Raw genomic sequence first — 14,022 nt, 5'->3', positions numbered from 1 at the left:
AAAACTTTGTTTGCTTACACTTGAATAAAGGATTAAACTAAATTTATTATAGTCTAACCAAGTGGAAAGTAAACTTCCAACACCTTACGGATGTGCTTTTGTGCAGAAGGGGCAGTTCTTTCCCTGAGATATGAGCGGCTCTGCTTGGGAATAAGGTTTGCCTGTCTCTAAGTGAGGCCACCGGTGAGATTATGGCTCTGCTCAGTGGTGGTGGGGGAGCCAATGCTTAGTTAAATGATCACTTGGGTTGCTCACTGTTGGATGATCTGAGTGATCACATGAGTTTTTGGAGAGGTAACCCTGCACTTAAACAGGGAAACTGGTCTGGGTAGTGACCCTTCCCATAATGCACAGCATTATATGTCTGCAAGGAGATGTGCTTTGCATTATGGGATACTAAGGCAAGTGATGTGAAGTCATACCACCTTTACCATGAGTTTCCCCAGTCATGAAGATAATTCAGGTGCAAACTTTGTTTGCTTACACTTGGATAAAGGATTAAACCAACTATATAATTTTGGTATCTTTAATTTAAACCAAGACTTGTCTGTTGGATTTTGCCAGATATTTTTGCTCCACATGCTGTGATCCCATGGCTGTGATGCATACAGTCATATCCACTGCTGTGAAGAGACATCCAGATATTTTTGATCAGACAATATATGAATTACATTTCTTTTCATTATTAGCATGTGGAGCAAAAATATTGCTGGTCCCTCTCTGTGATTTCATGTGGCCTGTAGGTTGTAACTGTGCTGTTGTTGGTTCTAGGCATTTCTACTTCATAATAATATCACAGCCAATCAGAGTAGTACAACAGGAGAAATTTCTTGAACATCCTATGATAATGCCACATTGAAAGTCATTGAGCTCTTCAGTACAGCTCATTTTGCTGTTAATGTTTATCTGTGAAGATTATAAGACCACGTGCTTTCTGTTATACCTAGATAAGCCATGGCTATGATGTATATAGCCATATCCACTGCTACGAAGAGGCATCCAGATATTTTTGATCAGATAGTATATGAATTACATTTCTTTTCATTATCTTAGAAGTAGCATGATCTTTTAGAACATGAAGGCTCTGCTAGCCACAAAATCATTTGAAAGGAAACAAAAGTTATGCATATCAACTCTGAGAAATTTAATTGACTTTCAAGGAATGTTATGAAACTTATCATAATCAATCTAATTTGAACTGCAACAAAGGTTAAAATATCTCAAATTTTTGAGAACTGATGACTTTAAACTGCTATTAATAATCTAAAGTTTTTTGTTAAAATGTATACATAGATATGCAGTTAGATAATGAGGCCAAAAAATCCTAGAGAGTTCTTTCAGTATGTGGCCAGCAAAAAAAAAAAAAGGAATGATTATAGTAGGATGGCATTGATTGGAGAAAATGGCATAAGGACAACTGCTGCAGAGAATATAGTTAAGATATTTAATGAGCAGTTCATAAAAAAGTCTTTCATCCTTGTGAATGTGAATGTCAAACATCATGTAGAGTTTGAGAGTAGTGGATGATGAGGAGAGACTGAGTGAGGAAGAAGTGTATGGGGAATTAAGCAAACTTGATATTAATAAGGCTGTGCGATTTGATAATACAGGGTGAGTCAAAATGACGTAAGCGATTTCTGCCTATTTTTATGAAGAAACGATTAGCAACAGCAAAATGCAACATGTAGTAATTGAAAAAGAAACTAGGAGTTTCAGGTTATGCATGTGCAAGAATGAGTTTCGATAGCTACCACTAGAGCATTCGATCATTGTAGAAAAAGACAAGATGGAAAGTGGACCCTTTTTGGAGCCTCATAGCCCTAAGTCTGTTATTACAGCAGTACTGCAGATGTTGTGGCCATACAAGAAAGAAGACTTGAATAGACTGAATGAATGAATGGGCATGAACGTGTGAATGCCAGTTCAATGTTGTGAAATGTAGGTTTTAAAATTCGGGATGTAGAATTTACTCTTGGTGGGGATATATTGTTGGAGGCAGAGGAAATAAGAGATGTTGGGGTGATGGTGGATAAGGAACTAAAATTTAGAGGGCACATTGCCAAAATTGTGAGGAGAACACAACAAATTCTGGCAATGATGCAGAGGACACTGACTGTGTGTGTGTGTGCGTGCGTGCATGCATGTGTGTGCGCTTGCTTCAGATGATAACCTTAATATGAAAGTCGAAACGTTGGGAAATTAAAGTAATTATTCCTAACATGGTTGTAGTCTCCATAATTTTACTGAAATGAATGCTGATCACTGTGTAACACTAAAGGAAAAGAAATCATTTCCATATTCACAATCACATTCTCTGAACTCATATTCTCTCTCACTCACTCTTCTCGTCGATACCATTCTCAATATGATGCCTGTCAATGCCTTCTACCTGTCCTCTAATATTCTTCACTTTTCATTCTCAACTTTCATTCAAATCACTGCAATCTATTAAAGTATCACACAGTATGCATATAACATTACTTTTAGAGTCTCTAGAGTCAGTATAGAGAGTTTTTATCACTATAAAAAGCTGCCTTATATAGAAATTTAACAAATTTTTAAGTTAAAAAAAATCTCCAATTCAGTTCAATTTTGGATATTGTGAAGACCATTCATTATGTACATTATCTTGGTCTAAATAATGGTGAGATTTTGACTTTCAGTATTATTATAAAATAGTTTTGACCTCACAGACCCCTAAAAGGGGGCTTGAGGATCCCAGTGGTCTATGGACTACACTTTGAGAAATGTGGTCCACAGACCACTGGGATCCTCAAGCCCCTTTCAGGGGTCTGCAAGATCAAAACTATTTTATGATTATGTTATTTCCCTAAAAAATGATCCTAATATATTTTCAAAAAATGCTTTAGTATTATTATAAAATAGTTTTGATCTTGCAGACCCCCTGAAAGGGGGGGGGGGGAGGGTTGAGGATTCCAGTGGTCTGTGGACCACATTTCTCAAAGTGTGGTCCACAAGCCCCGTTTAGGGGTCTGTGAGGTCAAAATTATTTTATAATAATACTAAAGCGTTTTTTGAAAATATAGTTATTTGTCATAAAAAATAAGTTATTTATGTTAACATGCAATGGATTTATTACTTCTATTTTTAAATTTAATAAATAAATATTTAAAAAATTTCTCAGTTTTAATGTATAATTGGTAAAAATCAATAGTATGACTCACGTAAACAAATGCTCCTTGGGGTTCTCAATTGTTTTTAAGAGTGTAAAGGAGTCCTGAGACCAAAAAATTTGGAAACAGCTGCATTACATCATCAATCAAGTGTTATTTCTTAGTCCCACCCACCCATAAAAAGTAGTAAACTTAATATACATTAGTATTAGTTCTGCAGATTTGTTAAGGCATGGAGGCTTAGACAATGTGGGAACCCTACTCTGGAGACCTCACTTGGAACCTTTTCAAACCACTTCAGGTATTCAGTAAGTAGAGTGCTTGTAAGGAAAGTCATCTACCACCATTCACAAATTCTCTGCCACAGTGGGATTCAAACCCACAACTTATTGGTTTAAGAGCAGAAACATTATCCACTCAGATTATCAATCATCCTCTATTATATAGCTAACAAACTTTGCTTTGAATACAATAAAACTAACTCTAGTGAAATGTATAAGAACATTCAGTTATTATTAACATCATTAAAAAAAAGGACAAATACTTTTCCAAATAAATTTAAACTTTTGAGCTCACCTTGGATAAATAGCAGTACCTTGAAATAATGATGTTCCAAGTGAAAACCAGAAACTTCCCAATAATGAGAATTTATTTCCCCACTGAGAAGTAGCTGACTGAATGTTATCAGGAGGGCCTGTTAAATGGCTAAAGCCATATATTAAAAGACTAATAGCTACATACGCTGCTAAAACAACAACCCATACATACTGGGAAAATGCATGCATAAAAAAATATGGCGAACCATCAAATCCAAATTTTAATGGTTTTTTCACCATCAAGCTAATTCCTACATTTTGAAATGGCTGAGTAAAATCTACCACCTTCAGACGATTGTTAGTAATAGTCAGTGGAGCCAGGGCCATATCTGCCTTCTGTAGAGGAAAAAAATACAATTAGAATATTTGAAGAAATTAAAAAAGGTATATTTGAGAGAAAAAAGCTGAACAAATCAGTATTTAGTTTCTTTCATCAAGAATTTAATAAATTTATTTTAATTATAACTGGTAACATAATGATAAAGTAGCATAAGTTATTTGCATGAGATAAGAGGTTCCAAGCCCGTGCTAACAGGGGCTTCTATATATAAGAAGAAAAAAAACATTTTTAAGCTGAAGAAATACTGAAAAAGTTGCTCATTCACAAAAAGCATTTCAAAAATTCACATTTGTTCACATTCAAAAAAACTTTTGAATTCAAAATTCTTCAAACTCACAAAAAGTAATCAAGATATTAAGAATCACATATATAATTTAATTTTTTTGCTTTACTATTTACAAAATAATTATTGTGCACTTCAATATCAATAACATCCTCAATAAGACATGACTCAAATTCCATAATGTGTAGTTTAATTTCTTCATTGACTAACTTAATCTCTGTGGAGTCTGGGTCTGCTTCAAATACCACAAAGGTCTATCATGTCACTCCTTAAAGCCTATTCACTCACTGCACTCTCACTATCTTCTGAGGAAATGCATTTGATTCACTTACCACTCTCCGTGCAAATAAACTGTCTCCTTTCTTACTCACTCCATGTGAACTTCTAGAGATGCCTTCTTGCCCTTGTTTTGTACTTTAATATTCATCTATTAATTACCTCTCAACAGCTTAAATATCTCAATCCTCCTTTTATGTAACAAATGCTACCAATTATGAGTACATGCTCAATCTGTCTTCATAGCCAATGTTCCACAGTCTTGACATAATTTTTGATACCTGCTTTAAATTTCTTCAATCTCCATCAAATTACAGCTGGTATAATGAGAACCCTACCATACCTTATCTCTACTGGTCAGCAATCTTCTCATTGCAATCCTCTTGGTTGTCTTTATCACCTTGCAATTCAACAGTTTGAATGTCTTAATCATATAATAACCCCTTTGTTTTCATCCACCAAGCTCTGCAGTTTGCATTATCCTTCAGTCAATCGTCATTGTACAGTCCTGATATCATTTTTGTTATCTACCTCTGTACCCCTCTCCAACATTAATTTATCCTCTTCAAGTTCTGGGTGAGGCATAATAATTCAGATACAGTCTGATCAGAGTTTTATGCAATGGAACCAATGGAACCACTACTCTTTTATATGATGGCCAGCATCCTTCTCTATGTCAGAGTTAAACAAGAATATAATTTCTTGGCAAGTTTAATTTCAATCCTTCTTTGTACTGCAGCAATATTCTGGGTTATCTTCACAACTTGTCTCCTAAAGTTCAAATTTCTATAAACTATCACTACAAAATCCCTTGCTTTGTCACTTCCTCTAGTATAGTTCCACCAATAGAGTAAACAACTTTCAATGATGCAACCCAAATTTCTAGACTACATTTCTTTGCATTAAAATGACATCCCATTCAGTGAGAATATCATTGACATAAAAGTTAAATAGCAGAAGTCCGAATACCGAGTCCTATGGAACCCACTTGCGCCTTTCTTCTTCTTCCTTCATTCCTCTCCCCTGTACATAACTCTGATATCTATCAGACAGCTAACTTCCAATCCAATTTGCCAGCCTGATATCTAAACTGATACACTGCAACTTAAAGATCAGCTTACCATGTGGTATCCTGTGAAATGTCTTTGTAAAATCAAAAAAAAAAAAAAAAGGCATTATATACCTTTCCCTCACCAACTGCTTCTACTACTTTATTATAAAAGCCAGATTACTGAAACAAGAATGCCCCTTAACATTATCCTCATCTGTCTAATTTTGTATATGATCTGTTGCTAATTTCTCCAAAATCTTTACTACAGAAGAAATCAAACCAGTCTATAGTTTGTCATCACCATCCTATCTACAACTTATGCATTGTTGCTATCTTACCCTCATACCCAACTTTTCAACAGCCTTAAGCTGATTTTTAAGACTATTATAATCACCTACAAATTCTCAATTCTGAGAGGACAAATCACTTATCATAAGTCTTCACTAACCCATTTATTCTACCTATTCTGTTAGTCTATATCCTTCTACTTCTATTCCTGTTAGGACATACTCTTTTGTCAATCACATTTCATGATTCCAACAGTCTTTGCTAAGGCTATTGATGCTACTAATTCATTTATTCCTTTATTCCTGATACTCTTAGCATTTGTATAGAGAAGCATCAGTATATAACCAGTATTCCTATATCTGATATTATTTCTCACTCCCCAGAATCTATTTGACTCCATGATATATCATACATTCTCTCTCACATCCCTGCTGCCGTCTACTCTAGTTTCTCTTTTCTAACATTCTCACTTACTCAGAGAAGAACAATCTCTTCAGATGCCTGAATCCTTTCATGTTCAAATGCTGCCCATCACTTGCATACAGCTTTCTTCCATCCTAAAAAGCATCCCAGACTTCTCTTTCAGCACATTCTCTATCATATCATTCATTACTGCTGTCCTCAACTTTGAATTATCATATCTGGGCAATATGCTCACTATCTTCCCTCTGACATTTTTCTGCCTTTTACCACCTGAGAAGTCATGCTACTTCTCAGGTCATTCATCACTAATCATCTCATCCATATCAGCTCAATGAATCACCATGTCACACCTCTTACAGATCTGTTCATTCCTTGCTCACTTGCACCCCCCCTCTCTCTTTTTCTCTCTTTCTATTCTGGCATGCTTCCTCCTTGTTCTTTCACTTGCCTGCTTTCTTCTCATCTCTCTCTCTCTCTCTCTCTCTCTCTCTCTCTCTCTCTCTCTCTCTCTCTATAATGCTCCTGTACTTTCTTACTTCCTCCCATTTCCTCTCTTTCCCTGGTTCTCCTATTCTCCCCCCCCCCCTTCTATCATTTCTCATAACTCTCCCTCACTCTTACTCTTGTTTACTTCATATCAGTTAATCTTTCAATGCTTCTAATCTCTCTCTCTCTCTCTTTCTCTCTCTCTCTACATGCTTTTCAACTCATATTTCATGCCTTCTACTTCTCTCAGTAACCCACCCCACCAAAGCATTTCAATTCATTTTTCATGCCTTCTACTTCTTCTCTCAGTAACCCACTCCACCAAAGCATTCTACCTTGCTTGACATTCACCTACCCAATCAACACCATCTTCCCATCTTCCAAATCTGCTAAATCTCCAGTCACATATCCTAATGTTTTATCCATCTCTATGTCATATTCACCTTCCTTACCCTTGATCATGCTACTCTCTTCTGGCACTCACTCATTTCTGACTGGATGCTACTACCACTACTAAAAATAGAGATACTGATATCAATATATCCCAGCCTCTTCAAATTTCAACACTTTATGCAGACATGTACTCCTCATCTCTTATCTACCACATCTTTAGTTGCCATCATGCATACATGCTGCAAGCAGAGTGTGCTACAAAAATCTCATAGGAGACTACAAAATCTCATAGGAGACTACAAAATGCAGAATAAACCCATCATCTAATTGTATGTGGTGACCAGGACTAGACCAAGAAACTGCACAATCAAGAATTGTGCTGGATGCATAGAAGCAGAAGAAATCCACCTGCCATGAAACCATTCCAACAGAATATTACACTGAGACCATGGTCTTGTTTACATATAGATTTTGCAGGCTGACTGAGGGACAATCTGCAAAATTATATTCATTAAGAGAAATATTTGGCATGCATGGAACCTTGGATTTACTGGTGTCGAACAATGACACAACTTTTACACCCAGAGAAATTTCAGGAATTTCTACAGAAAAATTGAATAAGTTTTTATTACACACTGACCTTTCATTCTGTCATAAATGGATTAGCATAACGAATGGTCTACAGTGAAAATGCACTTAAAAATTTTCAAGACACACACACATACAGCTGGTGAGTTGAACTAACCAATATCCTACTGGCATTAAGAACACTGTGTGGCACAATAAATAAATCACCAGCAGAAACACTAATGGGCAGAAGAGTTAGAACATTTCTAGACAAACTGCACCCTACTACAGCTTTTGCAAGACAACTAAAAATGGGGAAAAAATAATGCAAACAGTCAACCAAGAGCACTATTCACCATCATTCTCCTAGACTCCACCCCATCATATACTACTCTCTGTTATTTGTCCATCAGCCTCCCCCTATCGCTGGTTTCAAACAGTAGATAAGGTCTACACACAAAATTATGGAAAGGTAAAAAAGGAGATCTAGGACACATTATAGAAGTAGAAGGAGCTTCATGTATAAGATAAAAACAGACACTAAGGATGTGATCAGAAAACCTGTGTACCAATTGCTGGTGGACAGGTATGAAGATGTGTCAGACTGGGAACCAGAGAACATTCAGCAACTCAGTAAAACAGAAGGGATAACTGAGGAAGGTGGCATGCTCAGAGATGATGTAACAACAGGCTGTGGAAGGCCTTCCCACATCACATGAGGGGAGCAGAACCAGGTCAGTGCTTCAGCACCAATGCACTTAAGAGTCACCAACTCAATTTAATTAACATTAAATTGGCAATCATTATCCTTTGCTCACAATTCAATTTACTTAAATCATTCTGCAGGATATCTACATCACCTTTATCAACTATTGCTCTCCCCAGCTTTGTATCATCAGCAAACAACTGAATATCTCCCTCTTAAATCTTTCCATATGTCACTGATATACAAATTACAGAGTAGTGGTCCCAGTACTGAACCCTGAGGTACTCCACTATTCACCATCATTCTCCTAGACTCCACCCCATCATATACTACTCTCTGTTATTTGTCCATCAGCCTCCCCCTATCCATGATACTAGCCTCATATATTCCAATCCTTTCCAGTTTTATGTAATAGTTTTCCATGTGATATTCTGTCAAATGCCTTGGCAAAGTCAAGCAGTATCATGGTGTAGCCATTACCTTTATACAATTCTGCTGTCACTTTATTATAAAATGTGAATAAATAACTAAGACAGGACTACCTACCCTTTACAAAGCCATGCTGCCCACTATAGAGTATCACATCCCTATCCACTGTTACATTTTACCTTTCACCAACTTTTCCAATACTTTAACAACCACTCCTGATATATTAATTGGTCTGTAGTTTGCTACTTCTGTTTTGTGGTCACCATTATGCAATGGTACTATCTTACCTTTTTTCCCACTCTCTTGGAACCCTGTCAGAGATGAGACTTAGATTGAACAATTTCTTCAGAGGAAATGGTAATTCTCTTACACATTAATGTAGTACATGGGCTGATATGCCATCCATCCCACTGCTTGTTCACATTCATATTTTTTAATATGCTGAACACCTGTAAATCTACCTCAATTTTGATATGTATCTCAGTAACATCAGCAACTGTAAAATCTCCACCTGGATGATGCATCTTTACAAAATGATCACTCAGCAACTCAACTATTTCTTTTGGCTCAGTCGCCTTCCTACCTTGAGCATTGTTTGAAGTCATTCTACCATAGTCATTTTTCCTCTTACTGAGTACATAATCCTTTACATAATCATAAACGAAAAAAACTCTTTTGGCCTGTTTGGCTAATTCTCTCTCATAGTCTGATTTGGCCTTCCTTACTATACTAATCACCTTTCTTGCTTGCACTTTGTGCTGCTGATGAGTATCCTGATCACTATTTTCTTTATATTTTCTCCACAATGTTTTCTTTTTTTGCAGCTGTTTTACAATATATCCCTACTCATCCACTTAATTCCAACTTGGTTTATCCTCCTGATCCTTGGTATGCAGTTTGATACTGCTACCCTCAAGCAATCTCTGACCACCTGTCATGCACATTCTTTACTTGTAGCTTCTCAAGCCATGGCACTGTTCCAAGATGATTCCTGAGTCTCTCATAATCACCAGCTTTATAGTTGAACCTGAATCCCTTCTTGGAGGAACTCTCCCCAATTGGAGGCAGAGTGTCTACCTTGGTTATGGATACATCTTCTGATGCTATTATCAGATCTAACACCCTCGAACCCCTTGCTCCCCCCCCTCTATAACATGTTTCATGTAATTATCCCATAGCAAATGTATAAATCCCACTTCCATCTTGCTGCATAATTAACTGCCATCCTCTCTAAGTAATATACCTCGTTCATTATGATTAGTCACAGAACAACAAAGCGACAACCTATTATATACTTCAGCTAATAAAATGAAAACAGTGATTAGCTACTATTTGAGAATGGAGTTTTATAAGCAGAAAGATTAAAATCAGTATTCTAACTGAAAAATCCTTATGTTATCAATGATAACATAGAATCTGAATTTTTAGACATCAACAGTCACATTAAGGTTTATGATAATATAGAACACTCTATGCTGAGAGAAATCATTATTAGCCATTAACAATTTTCTTAGGTTTGATTTTATTGCTAGAGGTCAGCTGTACTGAATTAATACCTCTGTTTTGATATTTTGAAAATAATAGAAAACCATCTCCTAAACTGTGAAAGTTTAGGAGATGGTTTTGTTCGAGAGAGTGAATTTTGATTAAGAGTGACTGACCTGCAGAAGGAGATAGAGGAGCTGAAAGAGGAGGTGGAATGTCTTGGGAGAAGTATGAAAGATGAGATCAGGAGAATGGAAGAGATAAATGCAAGGCAAATCGGAGTAGGGTAGAGAGAGAATTTTGGGAATAATAGGAGAGGAGAGAATGGAATTGGATGTGAAAATGGAAATGGAGAGAATGGAAATAGTAAGAGAGAGGGAATGAGAGAGAGAGAGAGAGAGAGAGGTATAGGAGTACTAGAAGAGGAGAGAATGAAAACAGTAGGAGAGAAGGAATGAGAGAGAGAGAGGTATGGGAGTACTAGAAGAGGAGAGGAGAGAATGGAAACAGTAGGAGAGATGGAATCAGAGAGAGAGAGGTATGGGAGTGCTAGAAGAGGAGAGAATGGAAGTAGGAGAGAAGGAATGAGAGAGAGAGAGGTATGGGAGTACTAGAAGAGGAGAGGAGAGAATGGAAACAGTAGGAGAGATGGAATCAGAGAGAGAGAGGTATGGGAGTGCTAGAAGAGGAGAGAATGGAAGTAGGAGAGAGGGAATGGTAAGAGGTATAATGTATGGGGACTCAATGATCTGTGGAATTCAAGATAGGATGCGTGAGGAGTGTCTGCCAGGAGGAACGATAGAAAGTGTGGCTTTGGCAGTTAAGAGAGGTGAAAGGGTGGATGAGATGATTGTGATGGTGGGAAAGTTTCCACTCTTAGAGGACTCAAGTCCTCTAAGAGTGGAAACTTTGGAAGGCAGTGGCACTAATGATTTTGAAAGCATATGGTGTGAGGTAGAAGTGGGCAAGACAGGATATTTAGTGGGGTGTTGCTACAGAGCGGAGCACAGAGGGTGGGGACCAGGAAATGTTTAGACAGTTGAGTTTGGCAAGTGCAAGAAGAATGATTGTTATGGGAGATTTTAACAACAGTAGTATAAATTGGGGAGAGGAAGATGCAAGTAGCAATAAGGGAATGGAATTTCTAGAATTCTTGAGGAACAAATGTCTTAGGCAACATGTAACAGAGGGAACAAGAGGTCCAAGAGTTTTGGATTTGGTTATAGCATCAGAAGAGTTGATAATAACTGAGATGGCATCTCTCCCACCTGTTGGAGAGAGTGACCATATGGTTTCATCATCTTCCTTATACCCTCTTTTACCTTGCGGTGTCGAGGGTCTATTGATCATCGGACCTCACTCCGTTTACAGGATAAGGTGGTCAGCCTTATGCCCCGGTGTATCCTATGGCCTGTAGTGTTGAGTTCTCAAGGCCAGTTTGCCTGCTTTGCGGGATGAAAAACCCCAGAATAAACTGGGGGAAAAACCCTGCTGTCCACGCCCAAGACCGGCTAACTTGACTATGGCTGAGGAAGATCCTTCAGCTCCTCACGTCACCGACGGGAATCGAACCTAGGACACTCCTTCCCCAGGCATATGGTTGCGAAGCGCATAGCCACTAGGCTAACCCGCGCGGACTACCATACGGTTTTGATTTAGAAAATGAATAGACATGCAGGAGTATCAAAGAGACGGGAACGTATGTGGAATTATAGGGCAGGTGATTATAGTAGTCTAAGATGTCGACTTGGGGAAGTTTCATGGAGGGAGGAATTGGAAGGCCGGGATATCATTAGTGTGAAGAAAATTATGAAAGATTATTTGTTAGCAGCAATGGTAAGTTGTATACCACGAGTGAACAAGAGGACACAATTTGGAGTAAAGTGGATGACAAACAATATTAAACAGGAATTGCATAGCGAAAAAGCTATGGAAGAGATATAAGGAGACAAGTGAAGAAAAGACGTATGAAGAGTATAAGGCACAGGCCAGAAGAGTGACTAGTATGGTAAGGAAGGCAAATTACTGTGGAAGTTAAGGAGAAATTACTGTGGAAGAATGATATTGTGGGGTAAAAATGGGAATAGAGTGACTGATGCAGAGGACATAGTGGAATTGTTCAATGAACACTTTATTGGAGTATTTCATCCTGGAGGAGTCAGTTTTAATGCTAGAAGGATTGGGCAAGTTTGAGGTTTAGAGGCACAGGAGGAGAGTGTGTTTCAAATACCGAGTACTCTGGATGTCAGTAAAGCTGTGGGACTGGATGGTATTTCACCACGAGTTTTGAGAGAATGTGCTAGGGAACTGACAGTGCCTTTGACCTGGCTTCTCAATGCAAGCCTGGCTACGTCAAAGGTGCCCATGGAATGGAAGGAAGATAAGATAGTTCCATTGCATAAGGGTGGTAGCAGACTGGAAGTGTCTAATTATAGGCCTGTTTGTGCATCATCAGTAGTTAGTAAGATCTTGGAGAAGGTAGTGAAGGACTGTATACAGCATTGGGCAGAGGAGGGTAATGCTATCTGTGAGAGTCAACATGGATTTGTGAAGGGGTGCTCTTGTTTTAGCAATATGCTAGCCTTTTATGATAAAGTTTCAAGAACATTAGATGAGGGAAAGGCATATACTGCAATTTTCTTAGACTTAGCGAAGGCATTTGACAGGATGCCACATGATAAGCTGATATTCAAGTTGTAGCACATGGGTGTGGATGTCAGATTGGTCAACTGGATTCAGGATTGGCTGTCCAATAGGTATCAGAGAGTTGTGTATGGTGGGGGCAGTTTCAAAGAAGCAGAGGGTTACTAGTGGGGTCCCAGAGGGCTCAGTACTGGGACCTATATTGTTTAACCCTTATATCAATGACATTGTCAATGGATTGCAAGGGGATATTCAGTTGTTTGCAGATGATGCAAAGCTGGGAAGTTTTAAACTGTTGAAAGGTGGTTACAGGTTTAACACTGCGGAGTTCTTTAGCTTGGTTGAATAGCAGGAAGGAGTGATGACAAGAGGCCATCCTTGGAAGTTACGAAAGGAAACAATGCTCTCACCACTCCATCACGAATGCATTGCCTGATGGAGTGGTGAGAGCGAGAACGGTCAATGAGTTTAAGGAGTGGTATGATAGACTTTGTGTTTCTTAGGGGGGGGGGCTCCCCTCGATGAGTCTTGATAGACTTTGTGTTTCTTAGAAAGGACCTCCCACAATGTGTCTTTTGACTCCATGGAGGCCTGAATAATAATAATAATACAAAGATAGACACTCCTCACTAATACAATTGCCAGCCTGGTTGGCTGAGTGATTAGTGTATCCACTCTCCAGCCAAAAAGGCTGCAGGTTCAAATCCTGATGTGGGCGTGAATGTTTGTGATTATGAAAATACTAGTAATGGTGGTGGTGGGTAGCAGATGGTGTTGGTGTAGATGATGTGGTTCACTGTGATTGGTGGATAGAGTGTTGCAGAGAGTGGGGGGAGGAGTTGTGGAGTGGGTGCCCTCCCTCGATGAGTCCTTGGACTCCTTGGAGGTGCCATGTAATAATAATAAGTGTCAAAACATTAAA

General features: G+C 38.2%; 1 protein-coding gene across 2 annotated transcripts in view; it reads right to left on the bottom strand.

The window, feature by feature from the left end:
- LOC150104821 (glutamate receptor 1-like) overlaps positions 1-14,022 on the bottom strand; it is a 301,010-nt gene that overhangs the window by 113,811 nt on the left and 173,177 nt on the right. Inside the window, exon 10 of one of the 2 annotated variants that reach the window (XM_090395997.1) lies at positions 3,711-4,066. In XM_090395997.1, the coding sequence (XP_090252123.1) occupies positions 3,711-4,066 (356 nt within the window). Of the gene's footprint in view, positions 1-3,185; positions 3,239-3,710; positions 4,067-14,022 lie in introns of both variants that reach the window. The other variant, XM_090395998.1, reaches the window with a different exon arrangement.

Source organism: Typopeltis vanoorti, chromosome 7, assembly GCF_054136105.1.
Source record: "Typopeltis vanoorti isolate ZY-2024b chromosome 7, IOZ_Tvanoo_1.0, whole genome shotgun sequence".
Classification (NCBI taxonomy): Eukaryota; Metazoa; Arthropoda; class Arachnida; order Uropygi; family Thelyphonidae; genus Typopeltis; species Typopeltis vanoorti.
The sequence above is the reverse complement of the archived record's forward strand: the minus strand, read 5'-3'. Positions and strand labels throughout refer to the sequence as shown.